Source organism: Manis pentadactyla, chromosome 19 (genome assembly GCF_030020395.1).
Source record: "Manis pentadactyla isolate mManPen7 chromosome 19, mManPen7.hap1, whole genome shotgun sequence".
Lineage (NCBI taxonomy): Eukaryota > Metazoa > Chordata > Mammalia > Pholidota > Manidae > Manis > Manis pentadactyla.
Window position 1 is genome coordinate 11,683,231 of NC_080037.1, and position 18,926 is coordinate 11,702,156.

Consider the following 18,926-nt stretch of genomic DNA (forward strand, 5'->3'; position numbering starts at 1 on the left):
GATCAGGTATAGATCTATATTCATTATTAAAATCTATCCAGTTTTTTAAACAATATTTAAGCACAGTGTTTTTTTTTATCCATTGTTATGGCGTTTCTGGCAACATGACATTATGGAATCACTGTTCAATCCCACAGATCCTGCTTTTTAAAAAGTATTATATTTTAAAATCTGAGTTTACCCTTGCTCCTTTAAAAATTGTTTTTTTTTTTTTTGGTATTTTTGCCTTAACCCTACTATTTATCAAGTTCAAAATTGGTCTGGAGTTTTTAAGTGACATCTACTATACTCTTCACTCAGTGGGATAGAGACATGTCTGAGTTTCCTAGTTTCTTTGGTACCTAAGTCATGAGAGTCAGATAATAAATATTTTCTGTGTTTGGGGAGAATACGTGGGGTATACATGATCTAAAATTTGGAAGAAGTCTTTATTGAATATATTGGGACACTTAACCATTTTGCAGGAAGAGTTACCATTAATAACTTTTAAAAACTACTTTGAAATAATTGTAGAATTACAGGAAGTTGCAAAAATAGTACATGGAACCAAAAAGATGTACCAATGGCCAATAAACACACAAAAAGATGTTCAACATAGTCATTAGGAAAATTCAAATCAAAACCACAGTGAGATACCACTTCACAACCACTGGCTAAAATTAAAAGACAGACAATGACAAGTGTTGGTGAGCATGTAGAGAAATTGGAACACTCACACAGTATAGGTTGGAATGTAAAATGGTGCAGCATTTTGGAAGATGCCTGGCAATTCATCAAAAGGCTACGTGTAGAATTATATCACCCAACAATTACACTCCTATGTATTTATGCAAGAGACTTGAAAACATTTTGACCCAAAAACTTGTACATGAATGTTCATAGCAGCATTATTTAAAATAGAAGGCAGAAACAACCCAAATATCCATCATCTTATGAATGAATAAATGGCATATCCATACAAGATAATATTTGACAATTACAAAAAACAAAGTACTGATATATATTACAACATGGATAACTTTTTAAACCATTATGATAAGTGAAAGAGCGAGACACAAAGGCTGCATGTTGTATGATTCCATTTATGTAAAATATCAAGAATAGTCAAATCTATATAGACAGGAAGTAGATTGGTGGTCACCTGGAGCTGGGGGAAGGAGTAGGGAACTTGGACAGTAACAATTAAGAGGTGTGGAATTTATTTTTGGTGTAATGAAAATGTTTAAAATTGATTGTGGTGATAGATGTATAACAGTGACTATAGTAAAAGTCATTTAATTGTACACTTTAAATTGGCGAATTGTATAGTATGTGAATTGTTTGCCAATAAAACTCTTAAAAATTTACGTATATTTAGTACATAACAGGGTCCCTGGAACTCTTTACCAAGTTCTCTCAATAGTGACATCTTTTATAACTGTAGTACAATATGAAAACTAGAAAATTAATATTTTTACAATACAATTAGATTTCAGACCTTAGTCTTTTTATGTATACTTAAATGAGTGTGTTTTGTGTATATAGTAGTAATTCTGTACAATTTCTGCACCTTTCTCTCCCTACTTCTGGGACTCCTATTTTTATGTATTTATTTACTTGATGGTGTCCCATTAGTCCCTAAGGCTTGATAATTTTTCTTCATTCTTCTTTCCTTCTACTACTCCTTCTGGATAATTTCAGTTGACCTGTCTTCAAGTTTGCTGATTCTTCTGCCCTCTCAACTCTGCTGTTGAGGTCTTCTGGCAAATTTTGCATGGCAGTTATTGTACTTTGTAGCTTCAGAATTTCCTTTTGATTCTTTTTTATATTTCTATCTCTCCTGTGATATTTTCTATCTGATGAAAGATCATTCTTCTGGAGTGATGTCCATTGTTTCCTTTAGGTCTTTGGTAAAAAGTCTTTGTCTGATAAGTTCAGTGTCTATGGTTCCTCACAGTTTCTGTTAAATTTTTCCTTCCTTCCTTGCTTCCTTTTTTTTGTGAATGGGCTATATTTTATTGTTTCTTTGCATGCCTTCTAATTTTTCTATTGAAAATTTGACATTTTAATTCTATAATGTGGTGACTCTGGACATCAGTTTCTTCCCCTTTTTGTGGTTATTTTTTGCTATAGGTTGTAGTTGCTTATATGTTTAGTGAGTTTTCTAAACTATTTTTTAAAGGCAGTCTTATTTGTCATGTGTAGTCTGTAAAAATCTGTTTGTTTAGCTTATAATCAGTTAATGTTTAACAAAAATTTTCTTTAATGCCATGTTTAAGTCACCTTCTTCTTGAGTCAGCTTTCACTTGGTTGCTATAAACCTTTGTGTATTTCCAATGTCCTGTCAAAGTTAATTCTGACAGTTTTACTTTTTTTTTTTCCTATGGAGGGACAGGTTCTTGGAGCTCCCTACTGTACCTATTTTTGCAGACACCTCACATCTTCCACTTATTCAAGACTTTAGCATTTTCTTTTAGCAATGTCTTGTAGTTTTCACTGTATAGATCTTGAACATATTTTGTTAGATTTGTTCCTATTTTATATCTTCAAGCTATTATAAGGGAAGTTTTAAATTTTTTACTTTTAGTTGTTCTTTGATAGTATAGAGTAATTTAATTGATTTTTTTTGGTATGTTACCTTGAATCTTGAAACCACTGAATTCACTTATTAATTCTAGTAATTTTTCTGTAGGTTCCTTAGGATTTCCTACATATACGATTATGTTATATGTGAATAAAGACAGTTTGCTCTTTTCATTCCGATCAATATGCCTTTTAGTTCTTCTTCTTGCTTCATTGCACTGGCTAGGACCTCTACTACAATGTTGAATAGAAGTAGTAAGTGTGGACATGTTTGCCTTGTTCCTGATCTTAAAGGTTTTGAAAAGCATTTACCCTGTCACCATTGGGTATGATACTAGCTCTAGATTTCTTATAAGTGTTCATCCTTAGGTTGAAGAAGTTCCTTTCTATTTCTAGTTTGTTCAAACTTTTTATCATGAACTGGTGCTGAATTTTTTCAGTGCTCTTCTACCTCTATTGAGATGACCATATGGTTTTCTTTTTTTAGTCTTTAAGTATGTTGAATTATATTGATTTTCTGATATTAAACCCACCTTGCATTTTTGGGGAAAACCTCACTTGATCATGATTTGTTGTTGTGTTATATGTTGCTGGATTTAATTTGCTATAATTGTGTTAATGACGTTTGCATATACGTTCTTGAAGACCTGTAGCTTTTTCCCCCTTCTTTTTCATATTCTTATAATGTTTTTTTCAGGCTTTGATGTTCAGATACTATTTGCCTTCATAAAATGAATTATTATTATTCCCTTCTCATTTTGTGTTTAATTTGCTTTTCTTCTTAAAGTTTCTTCTAGTGGGAGAATCTTATAGTAGGTCATTGGTTTTACATCTTCTTTTCTACTGTAAGCATTTCCCATATTCGACTGGTAGAAAGAACTTCATAAGGATGTGAACACCAGCAGTGAGGATTATTGGGGCCAATTCTCCAAATTGGCCCTGGGTTCTCTGATATTAGATTTAAAGGTATTGATGATCCTGTTTCCAGTGATGAAGTAAGCACCAGTAATACGTGGCTTGTAATAGTCAAACAGTTATTTAAATGATTACCTGTAGATACTACAGTCAAGTGCATATAAAAGGCAAGGCTTATTCCTTAATCTTAAGAGTTCTAGCCAGGCCTAACATATGCTTCCTACTCCCAGTAGATTTGTTCTTGTTTCCCTCATTGATCACCTAAATACCATCAGAATGATGCCTTCTCTGTCTCTGTCGCTCTCACACACATACACTTTCTCTCTTTTTTTGGCTTAAGACAACACAAATTTATTGTCTTCCAAGGTCAAAATGATTAGTTCTGAAGGTCAAAACTCCAAAATCAGTCTCAGTGGGTTAAAATAGACTGATGTTCTTTGTGGGTAAAATTGCAATATTTCCAGAATCTCTAGCCTGGCTTTAGTACATCTCCCTATCAATAGGTGTTTCCAAGGGGTGGAGAGAAGTAGTCCATCCCCATATCAATAGGTGATTACAAGGCCCAGTGAAGGACCAGAGAGGTGTGGTGGAGTTCTGCTCTGCTGCTGCAGCCGGGTCAAGAGAGATGAGGGATGGCTGCTTTTGAGCAAGAAACAGGTTTCTTAAACTTTATTTCTCCCTTTGACTGACTTTCGTTTCAAAGGTATTTTGCCCTGGGATTTTCCCTCCCAGAGGTACATTCTTTTAAACTAAAAGACTTGTTTTTAGTTTATGACCCAGCTTCCGTAAAAGAGTGCGGAGAAAATCAGCGCCAGTATTGCAGATATGAGACTTAGTATTTCAGGGCTTCTTTAAAAAATGGATGGATGGATGGATGGATAGATGGATGGATGGATGGATAAATAGGTAGATAGATTTTTGTGTTCAAAGAGAAAATGCCAGTATACTTGAATGGGAAGGTTCCATTTTACCTGCATAGATTCCTCCTGTCTTACCCCCACCAACCCCTGCTACTGTTCTCAAGCATGAAGGGAATGTCTTTACCCCAGCAGCTTTAAATGTTCTCTTTTTCTTCTGAATAGCTTTTGATATCCCTTTGCCTTTACAGTTTACATACTTAACTGATAAATGTCCAAGGTTTTTCTTTCTGAAACTATGATTTCCCTCCCCATGTTGATAAAACTTTTGTTCAGGAAATTTTAACTACTTTCCCAAATTGTGATACTTTTTTTATGACTAGCAAAATCTCTTTCATTATTATTGAACTGTAGTTGCTGTACTTCTTTAATGTATGGGAACATTTATTTCTTTATTTCTTTTACAGATAGAAACTAGTTGAATAATTCATTAGCACTGTTTTGCTGTTGCTTTGAATATGAATGTGGATCATAACAACAGCCCTTATAAAATCTGTTTTGCTTTTTTCTGCTTTTATAGAATAAAACTATACAGCCTATAAAATTTCCAGTCACACATCAGCAAGAAGTAAAGATTTATTTTCCCATCAAACTTACACCCAAGTTTCTGGCATTTCCTTATCATCCTATGGGAGTGTTATATCATTATAAAGTACAGGTATGGTGTCCTGTGAGAATTCACAAAGAGATAAGCCAGTTTCTCAGAGAGCTTAATTTTTTGAAATTTGGTTAATGTTAAATTTTATTTCTCCCTAACCCTAATAAGTATAACTCCCTTTTTGGTGACAGCCAAATACTGTCATCCTAACAAGATTTGGTGCTCTCAAATACTGTCATCCTAACAAGACTTTCTGTATCTCTTCCATATATCCTTTCCTTGTGAGTTTTATAAAATTTTGTCTAGCTTCCTTGTGCCCTTTTTTGACATTTTGCGACACTGTCATTACCTAACCTCCCTTTAGTACTTCCCTTGCCCAGTTAGCTATTTTACTATGGAATCACAGTTTAAGTGTCCAAAAATAATTTATTATATAGTTTCATTATTTCCTAAACTTTATTTCACCAGATTTTGCATCTTGCTTAAATTCCATTTTTCCTCCTATAGTAATTAATGTAAGGTTGTGTTTTTTCACAGGTAGAGGGTGGCAGTGGCAACTTTACTTGGACCTCTTCAAATGAAACAGTGGCCATGGTAACCACTAAAGGAGTGGTGGCTGCAGGTCAAGTTAGAGGTAACAGTAGTATTTTGGCCCGAGACATATGGAATCCTTTTCGATATGGAGAAATTAAGGTAAACAACTCTCCGGAGCCTTCTTATCACCCCAGAGACACTGCTGTGTAAATTTAAGTACAGTAACACACTTAAAAAATTTTGTCTTGTCCACACTGGCCATTTAAAAATGGTGCTCAAATTCAGTCTGGAAGAATGTATTCCTTAAATATTTCTGGACCTGGGTTCAATCCTACTTCACTTAAAAGCCAGTTACTTAATGTCCATGTTTGTTTCCTTATCTCTAAAATGGGAGAAATGATAGTATCTTCCTCAAGGGTTATTGTCAGAATTAAACGAGATAACGTTTACCACAATGCTTGGAATATATTCAATACTTACCTGTTTGATGTTACCCACTTTTGGTATCACATTTTGTTATTCTTATCATATATATGTCCTTAATAGTAACTTTATTACTGTTCTCATATTTTTGCTTGTCAGTCTCATTTCTAAAAGATTAAGAACTCTTTTTTACTATATTATATAACCATTTTCCTATTATTCTCCCATTTTTAATATATGTTAATGTATGTTATTCCCTGCAGAACTTAGCATTTTATTATCATTCAGTGAACATTTATTAAGTACCCCTATTAGTATGGTATTTAACACCATGTGAAGTATCATAGGACCTTCAAATAAACATATCATCCCTACTTTTAAGAATCTAAAGTCTAACCAGAAGGATCTATTCACCTGAAAAGTTAAATAAACACTTTAAGGAAATGATATGTGAGGTATTTTAAAGCAGTACATGATTGAGAGCTATTTGAATTGCACAATAAGAGTACTATTAATTTGTAAAAGAAAAATCCTTGTGGATATGACAAGACAGAGACTGTCATGAGGAGGTGGGAACTTGAACAAGACTTTGAAGGATGGCGCCAAACTAAGGCCTAGGGGTCAAGTTCAAACTGGTTTCTATTTGGTAAATAAAGTTTTATCAGAGTACAGCCACTCTCATTCACTGTATTGTCTGTAGCTGCTTTCCAGCCACAACTTCAGAGTTGGGTAGTTGCCACAGAGATTGTGTGGCCTCCAAAGCCTAAAATATTTGCTGTCTGGCCCTTTACAGAAAATGTTTCCTAACTCCCTCCGGCTCCCTGTTCGGAGCCAGCACAGGTTTTTCAAAAGGTCAGTAATATTAAAGCCCGTGTTTAGAAAGATATCTGATTATTTTTATAGTCAGACAGTAACAACTGTAATATTTTTTTTAAAAAAAGGAATGAAAGACAGTCGCTGGTGCTGGGTACTAGGAGAATAGAATGGACTGAAAGGAGAAAGTAAGGCAAAGTGTCCAAAGTCTGAACTAGTGAAATGGCACTGAGAATAGGGAGAAGGGGACCAAATGAGGGTTTTTTTAGAGGTAGACATAGTCAAATCTGATGCCCAGTGGGGTGTGGTAAAAGTGAAAAGATTTAAAGACACAGAGGTTTCTAGCTTTGGCAGCTGGGTGGATGGAAAAAACAAGAAAAGGGGAAAGAAAAAGAGGAAGATGATTAGTTCTGGTTTGAATTTCACTGATTCACCTGTGCAACATCCCGTGAATTTGGTTATTGAAAGTAGGGATCTAAAGTACAGCTGAAAGGTTAGGGCTAGAAACGGAAATCTGGATTTCTCAGTGTATGGATTGCCACTGAAGCTTTGGAACTGGATAAGATTTCCCAGGAAGAGCTCCTAGAGCAGAAGAGAAGGTGGACCCTGTGTTGTATGTGTCACTTTAAGCAGCATAGGCAGAGAAAGAGGGACTAGGAAAAGAAACATAGAACGTGACAAATAAGACTGTTATAGTCCACCTGGGCCGCTATAGCAAAATAACCATAGACTGGATGGCTTAGAAACAACAGACATTTATTTCTCATAATTTTAGAGGCTGGTAAGTCCAAAATCAAGGCACCAGCAGATTTGTAAGGGCTATACCCTCATGACCTAATCACCTCCTAATACCATCACCTTGGGGATTAGGATGTGAACATATGAATTGGGAGGGGGGAACCACAAAAATTCAGGTTATAGCAAAGACAAAATAAAAGATAGTTTAAAAAAGATACCAAGCAAATTCACAGACTCCAAGAAGGGACTAGCGGTTACCAAAGGGGAGGGGTGTGGGAGGGTGGGTGGGGAGGGAGGGAGAAGGGGATTGAGGGGTATTATGTTTAGTACACATGGTGTGAGGGGTCACGGGGAAAACAGTGTAGCAGAGAAGGCAAATAGTGAATCTGTGGCATCTTACTACACTGATGGACAGTGACTGCAATGGGACATGGGGTGGGGACTTGATAATATGGATAAATGTAGTAACCACATTGTTTTTTCATGTGAAACCTTCATAAGAGTGTATATCAATAATATCTTAATAAAAAATTACTGAAAAAAATAAAGATATCAAGAAAAGGAACTGTGCCGTCTCAGAGGTCAGCAAACTTTTCTATAAAGGGCCGGATGGTAAATATGTTAGTGTTTGTAAGCCACATACAGCCACTGTCTCTTACTTTTTTTTGTCATTTATTTTACAACCCTTGAAAAATGTAAAAACCATTCTTAGCTTATGAAAGCTAAGAAAATTGTGCACTGGCCATAATTTTCCAGATCCTGGCTATATGCTGTTCGATGCTTTAGAAAGATCACTTGATTAAGGAATAAAACGAGTGACATATTCAGCACCTACCACCCCACACACGTGTTCTATAGTATATGTATTTGTATACTAAACATGTACATTTTTGTGTATTTAAATATTTAAGTAATGCTGTCTTTTCTCATAGGAGTTGCCTAACATAACTTTCTTGAAAGATGAATTTTTTTCCCTTTAGATCTATGTCCTGCAACTGAACAAAATGGAACTGTTACCATTTCATGCTGATGTGGAGATTGGCCAAGTTATAGAAATCCCCATTGCAATGTATCACATAAGTAAGGAGACCAAAGAGGCCATCATGTTTACAGACTGCTCTCATTTATCCTTGGCTCTGAACACGGATAAGCAAGGAGTCTTCACTCTTTGCAAAGAAGGTAAGAGGAAGCTTTCTATTTTCTCCTTTTTTGGCCTTTGAATGAAAGGACCAATTATCATCCCAGAAGCTACAAATTATAGTCTCAATTCACATATTACCTTTCTTTACAATACCTATATTTATTCTGCCGACTGCCTTGTAGTAGGTGTTTTAATGTAATGTAGAAACAAAGGCACAAATTGAATCACGTGCAGCGTCCATTATAGCCACTCCTTCAGCTCCTGTTAAGATCCTATTTCTAGCCTCAAGCTCTCTTCCTCCTCCTTTATATATAAGATATATATATATATACATAGACACACACATATATACATCATACCTCTAAGTGGAATGTAGTGCTATTTAATGTATGTATACATTAAGTTTATTTAAAAAAAAGACCTTTTTCTAATAGAAAAGAATATGAATAAATTACTCATAAAGATCAACATTGTGTCCTGTTATTGAACTTCTTATTTGACCCTGATCCCCTGTTTTTTCATCTTTAATAATGACAGCAGTAGCACTTAACATTTACTTAACATTCATTACTTGCTAGGCTCTATTCTGAATACTTTTGCTTTATTAACTCAGCTAATTCTCACAATACATCAGTAAGGCCATTAGCTTGGATTTCTCCCTTGCCCCTGCTAATTATACCATATAATATCTCTTTCTTCTCTGTTCTCAGGATATCTCTCCTAATTTTTAGGCCTTCATTATCTCTCACCTAGAATATAACAATATCCTCTTAACTGTTCTTGCCTTTAATAATCAGGGCTGCCAGATGGATCTTCCTGAAGCTCAACTTCTTTATTACTTTCCTTCTCAAAAATTTTGAGAAGCTTTTCATTGCCAGTGGAATAGAGTCGAAACCCTTCTAGTTTAGTATTCAAGGCCCTCTACAATATAACCCATTCTTTTCATAACTTCATACTTTGGCTTCATTTATTAGTCTAGTTAAAACAACTGCTTTAGTTAAAATTTCCCATATATCTCCTTCATATACTTAGTTGTATCATGTTTATATTTCTATCTTTGTTCATTCATTTTTCTTCTACATATCTAAACCTTCCTTCAGCTCTAGCTAGAAGTAATCTTTCTGTTTTCTAGACTTCTATAATGCTTATCATTTTCTACTACTATTCTAATTTATGTAAATATTTACTCTTCCCTTCTAAACTATATATGCCTTGAGGTCAGGATCTTTGCTCATGTTTGTATCCTTACTATATATAGAATTGTGTCTTATGTGATATATATCTGTTACTACAAGAAACAGGTTTTTATGTCAACTTGATATAATAATTGGGGCCTAGTAGTTGAGATTAAGATGGTGTTTAATATGTTAAAATTTTGTATTTAGGAGACTGGTTTCCTTGAGAACTGCCTGCCTGTTCACCTACTGAAGTCACGTTCTTTTATTTGAATATTTACAGGTATGCAAAGACCTGGACCAGCACATTGTTCCAGTATACACATAGCAGCCAAATCTCTGGGTCATGCTGCAGTAACAGTGAGTGTGACTGAGTATGAAGAGTATTTGGAGAGCAGTGCCACATTTGCTGCCTATGAACCCCTAAAGGTGAGATACTTCATGGTAAGGAACTGGCATTTCTGTTCACAGAGCCCACTGTGTCCACTCAGGGGTTCTGCTTATCTGTGATCTCTGTTTAGATCAGTGATATTTATATTGTCTTTACTTACTCTCCCATTCTTAGATCTAGCTCTCTCATCAAACCTGAGTATCTGGTGTTTACTCCCTCATGTTTCTGCCACAGGAATATCTTTGTTAAATCAGCAAGTTTTAGATATTTCTCTTTCTTTCTTCTTTTTTACTGAGGTATATGTGAAGTACATGAAGTACACTAATCCTAAGGTGTACTATTGAATTTTTACATACGCATATACCTCTGTAAACATTAACCTGAATAAAATATAGAATATTAGTATACCCTTGTTTGAAAATCTGTTAAAGGAAACTTTCTATTCCTAGAGAGGGAAGTCAGTCATGTTTTATTTTTATATTTATGGATTTTCAGCACAACAGTCATTATTTTGGGTCCTAAAGATTGGCCTGTTATAACTGAAACATGACAGATGGCAGTTCAAAATAAAAGTAGATAGAACTGGTATGATTTTTACATATTTGATTCCTTCAGGAGCTAAAATTGATATCTACGAGTCTTTGCTGATAGGTACTTATAAATCTTGACTCGGTGCCTCTTGGGATCAGGAGGCAGCCATAGGAAAAAGTTAACAGTAATGGAAGCAGTAAGGTAAGTTGTTAATTTGTAAAAGGTAACTTGCTCACTAAAATTTGCATTTTAATTTGGCCTCATTACACATTGTGCAGGCATAAGTATTATACATATGTTTCAAGCATATTTCATTCATTCTCTTAGTGGCTGTATCATCCTACTTACCTAGTTAAGTGAAATGCTTGGCTATGGCTTATTGTCATTTCATTAGGTATTTTCTTCCTTGTATTATTATCTTTAGCCTTATTTCATATTTATTGAGGGTCTACAAATCAGATCTCCCCTGAATGAAAACCATCCTTACAGGAAAGAAAGTAAGATTTCCTTTTTCTACCTAGTGCTGTGGCCATACATCTTTCCTTTTACCTGCTGAAAAAAAAAAAAAAGACTTACTTCCCAGTTTGTATTTTCATGTATCAGTCTAATTCAGGGCTGATCAGCTTTGGACTAGGCATCTAAGAAAAAAGAACATTTTCTGTTTTGCTTTCTCAGGGAGGCCATCTGTGAAGCCCCCGGCTAGTTTCACTTCTTCTATTACAAGTTTGTTTGGCTCTCTGTGCTGTGCCTCTTTGTGACACTCCTTATATTCTTTACCTACTTCAAATCTGTCTTTCCAAGACTGAGCTCTACTGTGGGGCGGTACCTTATTTGGCTTTCTGTTACTATATCCCCACTAGGCCCTCAGGACATACTTGTCGAATTGAATTATATGCACTCTATTTAAGAGAATAGACTTGCATTGGACGTGGGAATGTTTAATTTTAACAGTATTCAATATTAAATATGATTGACTAGTTCAGGAAAGAAATACTAAAGCAAGATTTCTTACATTTTTAGAATGATTGCTTCAACTCTGTACTTCATTTTGTGACTTTGTCACTGTTGTAGACACCGTGTGCCATACAGAAATCACCTACACTTTGAGAATACTCCATTCCCATAAAAGCAGTTTCCTCATCTATAAGTTGGTTACAACTCCTCTGTATACTGGAGTGAATAATTCCCATCTTGACTCTTAGGTGGGAGTTCTTTAAGAAATAGGATGAAGTGTATAGATGTAATATTTTTATATTTTTAGGGCAGAAGTTCTTTGATACTTTAATAAAATATCCATTTAAAATGTTTATGCAGTTATTTAATACCTTTTATGTGTACAATGCTGAACTAAATCCCACTGAGGAAGAGAATCTTTTTTTAATTTGGGTACAGTATATGACACACTCTTCTTTTAAGAAGTTCACATAACTAAAGAGTATAACAAGAATTATTAGACAATATATATCAAGCATTTGGCTCATTTAAATAGCCTTAGAGATGGACAAACATACAAAGAAATGTAGAGATGAATACTATAAGAGTTTAGAGTAGAAATGGTTGTGGTCTGGAATGATTAAACCTAAATTAATGGGTAAGGTGACACATGAGTTAGGCTTGAATGATAGGTAGGATCTAAATTAGTACAGACAGTGAAAAGCTTTCCAAGTGAGAGGCATCATGTACATGTCTCTTAATTTGGGGATTAAATCTAATATCATTTCAGCAGAGTCTGATTACCAGTTTTTCATTTTAGAGAACTGTTGAATTCCTTAAGCAATTAGGGATTAATTTCTTTAAATGCCATCAGGCACTAAACCCTGTGGAGGTGGCATTGGTGACATGGCAGTCTGTGAAAGAAATGGTATTTGAAGGGGGCCCTCGTCCATGGATCTTGGAGCCCTCCCGATTCTTTTTGGAGTTGAGCGTGGAGAACAAAGAGAAAATTGGAATAACACAAGCCTGGCTGCCAGCTAAGAGAAAACAGAACCAGTACATCTACCGGGTCCTGTGCCTGGATTTAGGGGAACAAGTAAGAAAATGATCTTTTCCTACTGTTTCTTCTAGCAATAGTACTCGAAATGTTTTGTACTTCTAGCCATTCCTTTTCCGATTCTAATGGATTTAGCTTATGCACTGCATAGGAAGATTCTAATTATTAATTAAAGGATTTTTTTAGCCTTACCTTCCTTTAAATGTACCCGAAAGTTTTGGTCTGCTCATCTGAGCACTCTAACAATTTACTAACTAGATGATTCAAGATCTTTTTGTAGTAATGAGTTTATTTCAATCACTTTATCACTGTAATTCATTTCCTTGTCTAGACTAGAGGATATATTTCTCACTTCCAGAGAATTCAAGGAAGGAAAATATAAAGTATCATTTATAGCTAGCAATTTTGAAGAACCAGTTAGATCTATGCTGATAAGAATAAAAAGTATGATGCCTTTTATCAGTAAATTAATTTTCATTATTTCTAGAGGTTGTGATGGATCCACCCACAGCCATACCCTGCTTCTATCAAAACCAAAGGTTTACAGTTTGACTAGGGTTGAGAATGCAGTGTATGACTATGAAATACAGCCTGACTAACCAGGCTACAAGAATCAAGATTTTAACTTAGTAAGAACTTTACTATAATCAGTTGAGCTTCTTTTTAATATCTCTAGGGGACTTTATTGTATATATGGCTTAGCTATTAGTAATTTCAGGCCTAATTATTCCCTTTTTAAACTTTCTGAGTTCTTTTTGTTTCCACATTCTGTTACTCATTAGTATTTCCACCAGAGAGTTGAAACACAGATTAACTTTTCCACTTTTTACCAATTGGTAGCAAAAGTTTTGGTGGAATTCAAGACTGAACGAATTGATCAGACTTAGATTTTTTTAATGTTCCCTTTGTTTCCAAATTTCTATGATAACCCTTGTTTCCCTTAGCATAAGTAATTAAGAACTATAATGTCTTTAAGGGATTTGCCTGATTACAATGTCCAAAGAGTCTCTATAATAGAATTTGAATAATTCTAATGCAGTTAGATTGGCAGAGTTGACATCAAGTGTCTACCCACAATTATTTCTTTCTCGGTGTTTCCTTAAAGGTTCTGACATTCCGAATTGGAAATCACCCAGGTGTCCTGAACCCTAGTCCAGCTGTAGAGATTGTGCAGGTACACTTCATATGTGCCCACCCTGCCAGCCTATCAGTAACCCCAGTATACAAGGTGCCATCTGGTGCCCAGCCATGTCCTCTGACACAGCACAACAAACAACTGGTAAGTATTGTGTTTCCCACTAACTTAGCACTTATGTCTTCCATGCTTTAGCGATAAGTGGTCTGAAATACAGCCTTTGTTTTAATAAAGTTAAAGAAACTTTTATATTTGTTATTCATTCTCTGATAAGTATCTGAGAAGAGGTGATTAAACTAGGTTAGAATTGGCTGCGCTTAGTGACAGTGAGTTAATTACTTTGCTTACTGTAGTTAGGTACATAGTCAGCTTGTAATTATGGCAATAGACAATTGAGATCTCTCTAAATAACATCCAAATCATTTTGCTAATATCCTTCCATACCAAATTTTTTATTGAAAGTTAAGTATAGTAATAGAATTCACCTCTGCTCCAAACCACCATGAGCAATAATGACAAGGAACAATGTAGCTAGTAGGTAGACAACAGGGAATGAAAAATAAATGTTTTCTAACCTAGAAACTAGAATTTCAGACTGTATTATAAATTAGGGTGACTATAATTCTAAGCATGGGAGAATAGAAGTCATATTTTAGCCTGTGCAGAACAGAATAATGAATTACTACCATTTTACAGACAACAAAACAGGTTCCTTAGAAGTATATGATCTCCCAAAGTCATAAAGTAAGAAAGTAGTACATTCCAAAGCGTGTTACTGATTTTTATGCTATACTGCATTTTTTAAATTGAAGTATAGTTGATATACGATAGTATATTGGTTTCAAGTATAGAACACAGTGATTCAACAATTACACACATTATTAAATCCTCATCCCAACTAGTGCGGTTCCTATCTGTCAACATAGCAAGATGTTACAGAACTTTGACAATATTCTTCATGCTGCACTTCCATCCCTGTGACCACTTATATTATGATTGAGGTTTTTGTGCCTCTTTATCCCCCTCATTCCCCGATTCCCTACTCCATGGTAACCACCAGTCACTTCTCAGTGTCTCTTGAGTCTACTGCTATTTTGTTCATTTTGTTTTGTTTTGTTTTTAGATTCCACATATAAGTGAAATCATATGGTATTTTTCCTTCTCTGCCTGGCTTATTTTACTTAGCATAATGCCCTCTATACATATCCATGTTGTCACAGATGGCAGGATTTCTTTCTTTTTTATGGCTGAATAATAATACTCCATTGTGTTTATGTAGTATATCTTCTTTATTCATTCATGTATTCATGGACACTTTGGTTGCTACATTGAATTTTTGTTATAAGAGAACAAAAATATGAGGTGTTACAGGTTAGGAAGTCATTTTTTTTTTTTTTTGGTATCATTAATCTACAATTACATGAGGAACATTATGTTTACTAGACTCCTCCCTTCACCAAGTCCCCCCAACAAACCCCATTACAGTCACTGTCCATCAGCATAGTAAGATGCTATAGAATCACTACTTGTCTTCTCTGTGTTGCACAGCCCTCCCCATGCCCCCCCCCACATTATACATGCTAATCATAATGCCCCCTTTCTTTTTTCCCTCCCCTTATCCCTCCCTTCTCACCCATCCTCCCCAGTCCCTTTCCCTTTGGTAACTGTTAGTCCATTCTTGGGTTCTGTGAGTCTGCTGCTGTTTTGCTCCTTCAGTTTTTTCTTTGTTCTTATACTCCACATATGAGTGAAATCATTTGGTACTTGTCTTTCTCCACCTGGCTTATTTCACTGAGCATAATACCCTCTAGCTTCATCCATGTTGTTGCAAATTGTAGGATTTGTTTTCTTCTTATGGCTGAATGATATTCCATTGTGTATATGTACCACATCTTTATCCATTCATCTACTGATGGACACTTAGGTTGCTTCCATTTCTTGGCTATTGTAAATAGTGCTGTGATAAACATAGGGGTGCATCTGTCTTTTTCAAATTGGGCTGCTGCATTTTTAGGGTAAATTCCTAGAAGTGGAATTACTGGGTCAAATGGTATGTCTATTTTGAGCTTTTTGAGGAACCTCCATACTGCTTTCCACAATGGTCGAACTAGTTTACATTCCCACCAGCAGTGTAGGAGGGTTCCCCTTTCTCCACAACCTCACCAACATTTGTTGTTGTTTGTCTTTTGGATGGTGGCAATCCTTACTGGTGTGAGGTGATATCTCATTGTGGTGTTAATTTGCATTTCTCTGATGACTAGCGATATGGAGCATCTTTTGTGTCTGTTGGCCATCTGAATTTCTTCTTTGGAGAACTGTCTGTTCAGCTCCTCTGCCCATTTTTTAATTGGATTATTTGCTTTTTGTTTGTTGAGGTGTGTGAGCTCTTTATATATTTAGGATGTCGACCCTTTATTGGATCTGTCATTTATGAATATATTCTCCCATACTTTAGGATGCCTTTTTGTTCTCTTGGTGGTGTCCTTTGCTGTACAGAAGCTTTTCAGCTTGATATAGTCCCACTTGTTCATTTTTGCTTTTGTTTCCCTTGCCCAGGGAGATATGTTCATGAAGAAGTCACTCATGTTTATGTCCAAGAGATTTTTGCCTATGTTTTTTTCTAAGAGTTTTATGGTTTCATGACTTACATTCAGGTCTTTGATCCATTTTGAATTTACTTTTGTGTATGGGGTTAGACAGTGATCCAGTTTCATTCTCTTACACGTAGCTGTTCAGTTTTGCCAGCACCATGTGTTGAAGAGACTGTCATTTCCCCATTGTATGTCCATGGCTCCTTTAGCGTATATTAATTGACCATAAATGTTTAGGTTAATGTCTGGAGTCTCTATTCTGTTCCACTGGTCTGTGGCTCTGTTCTTTTGCCAGTACCAAATTGTCTTGATCACTGTGGCTTTGTAGTAGAGCTTGAAGTTGGGGAGTGAGATCCCCACCTCCACTTTATTCTTCCTTCTCAGGATTGCTTTGGCTATTCGGGGTCTTTTGTGGCTCCATATGAGGTTTAAAACTATTTGAGGAACTCATTTTTTTTAAGGTGAGTCACATTTTTTTTTTTTGCTTGAACACTTTATTTTTTAAGTTAAGAAACTGAGACTTAAAGTATTTAATGGATTTTAACAGAGTAAAAGAACAAATTTGTTTTAGAGCCAAAACTACAAAGAAGGTTTCCTACTAAACTGCTAAACTCATTTTTCTCTACATTCCTCCAGTATTTTTTTTTTGAGAGGGCATCTCTCTTATTTATTGATCAAATGGTTGTTAACAACAATAAAATTCTGTATAGGGAACTCAATGCACAGTCATTAATCAACCCCAAGCCTGTATCTCAACAGTCTCCAATCTTCTGAAGCATAACAAACATGTTCTTACAGAGTCACATTTTTTTTAAAAAGCTTTTGGTCTGTTTATCTGAGAATTCTAACAGTTCACTAACTAAATGGTTCAAGATCTCTGTGTAATAATGAGTTTATTTCAATCACTTTATAATTCATTTCCTTGAATTAAAAATTCTTTTTAAATATCTTGATTACTATAATTCTGTAGAAAGTTTTGAAATTGGTAGGTATGTGTCTTCCAACTCTTCTTTTACAAGATTGTTTTGATTATTTGAAGTCCTTTCCATATGAATTTCCATATGATTTTGGAGCAGAATAAAAGTTATTGCTGTAATGACATTGCCATTCAGTGTCATTTTTTTTTCATGGAAATAATTTAAATTTATAGAAAATTTGTAAGTAAAGTACAACTTTTTTCCTGGAATCACTTAAATTACAGACATGATTCTCCATACTTCAGCATTTTATTTCTTTTTTTGTAACTGAGTGTAATTTACATACCATAAAATTACCCTTTTAAAAATGTACAAGTCAAAGTTGTGCAACTACCACCTCTAACTCCAGAACATTTTCATTTCCCCCCAAAAAGCACCACATCCAGTAGCATTCACTCCCCATTCCCCTACCCCAATTTGGAAACCACAAGTGCACTTTCTATGGATTTGCCTATTCTGGACATTTCATATAAATGGAATCATACAATATGTGGCCTTTGCACCTAGCTTCTTTCATTTAGCATGTTTTCAAGATTCATCTATGTTGTAGCATGAGTCAACACTGCATTATTTTTCAGTGGCTGAATAATATTCCATTGTATAGGTATGCTATATTTTGTTTATTCATTTATCAGTTGATGGATATATGGATATTTCCCACTTTTTGGCTATTTTGAATAATGCTGCCATGAACATTAATGTACAAATTTGTATGAACTTATGTTTTTCAATTCTCTTGAGGTTATTATATCTAGGAGTAGAACTGCTTGGCATATAGTAACTCTATGTTTAGCCTTTTGAAGACCTGCCAGCTATTTTCCAAAGCAGCTACACCATTTTACATTTCCATTAGCAATGTATGAATTCCAGTTTCTCCATATCCTTGCTAACACTTGTTATTGTTTGTCATTTTGATTATAGCCTTCCTAGTAGGTGAGAACTGGAATCTCATGATGGTTTTGATTTCCATTTCCCAATGGCTAATGATGTTGTGTACCTTTTCATATGTTTATTGGCTATTTGAATATTTTCTTTGGAGAAATGTCTATTCAGGTCTTCTGTCAAATTTTTGAATTATTGGTCTTTTTATTATGTTGTACAAGTTCCTCATATATATGAAATACAAGTCTCTTTTTGGATATATGATTTGCAAAAATTTTCTCCTATCTTACAGGTTGTCTTTCACTTTCTTAATGGCATCTTTTGAAACACAGAAGTTTTTATTTAATGATGTCTAATTTATAAAATTTTTGTTGGTGGTTGGACTTTTGATGTCATATCTTAGAAACCATTGCCTAATCCAAGAGCACTAATATTTATACCTTTGACTTCTTCTAAAAGTTTTACATTTCTAGTGTTTACATTTAGGCCTCTAATCCATTTTGAGTTAATTTTTGTTTACAGTGTGAGGTTGGAGTTCAACTTCATTCTTTGGCATGTGGATATCCAGCTGATTCAGCACCATTTGTTAAAAAGATTATTCCTTCTCCTTTGA

The 18,926-nt window shown here is 35.0% G+C and overlaps 1 protein-coding gene across 1 annotated transcript in view; it reads left to right on the forward strand.

The window, feature by feature from the left end:
* The window catches only part of NUP210L (nucleoporin 210 like), a 78,218-nt gene that overhangs the window by 26,554 nt on the left and 32,738 nt on the right, over positions 1-18,926 (forward strand). Inside the window, exons 11-16 of the mRNA XM_036922278.2 lie at positions 4,915-5,052; positions 5,530-5,685; positions 8,481-8,679; positions 10,100-10,245; positions 12,546-12,767; positions 13,834-14,007. Of these exons, the coding sequence (XP_036778173.2) occupies positions 4,915-5,052; positions 5,530-5,685; positions 8,481-8,679; positions 10,100-10,245; positions 12,546-12,767; positions 13,834-14,007 (1,035 nt within the window). The remainder of the gene's footprint in view (positions 1-4,914; positions 5,053-5,529; positions 5,686-8,480; positions 8,680-10,099; positions 10,246-12,545; positions 12,768-13,833; positions 14,008-18,926) is intronic.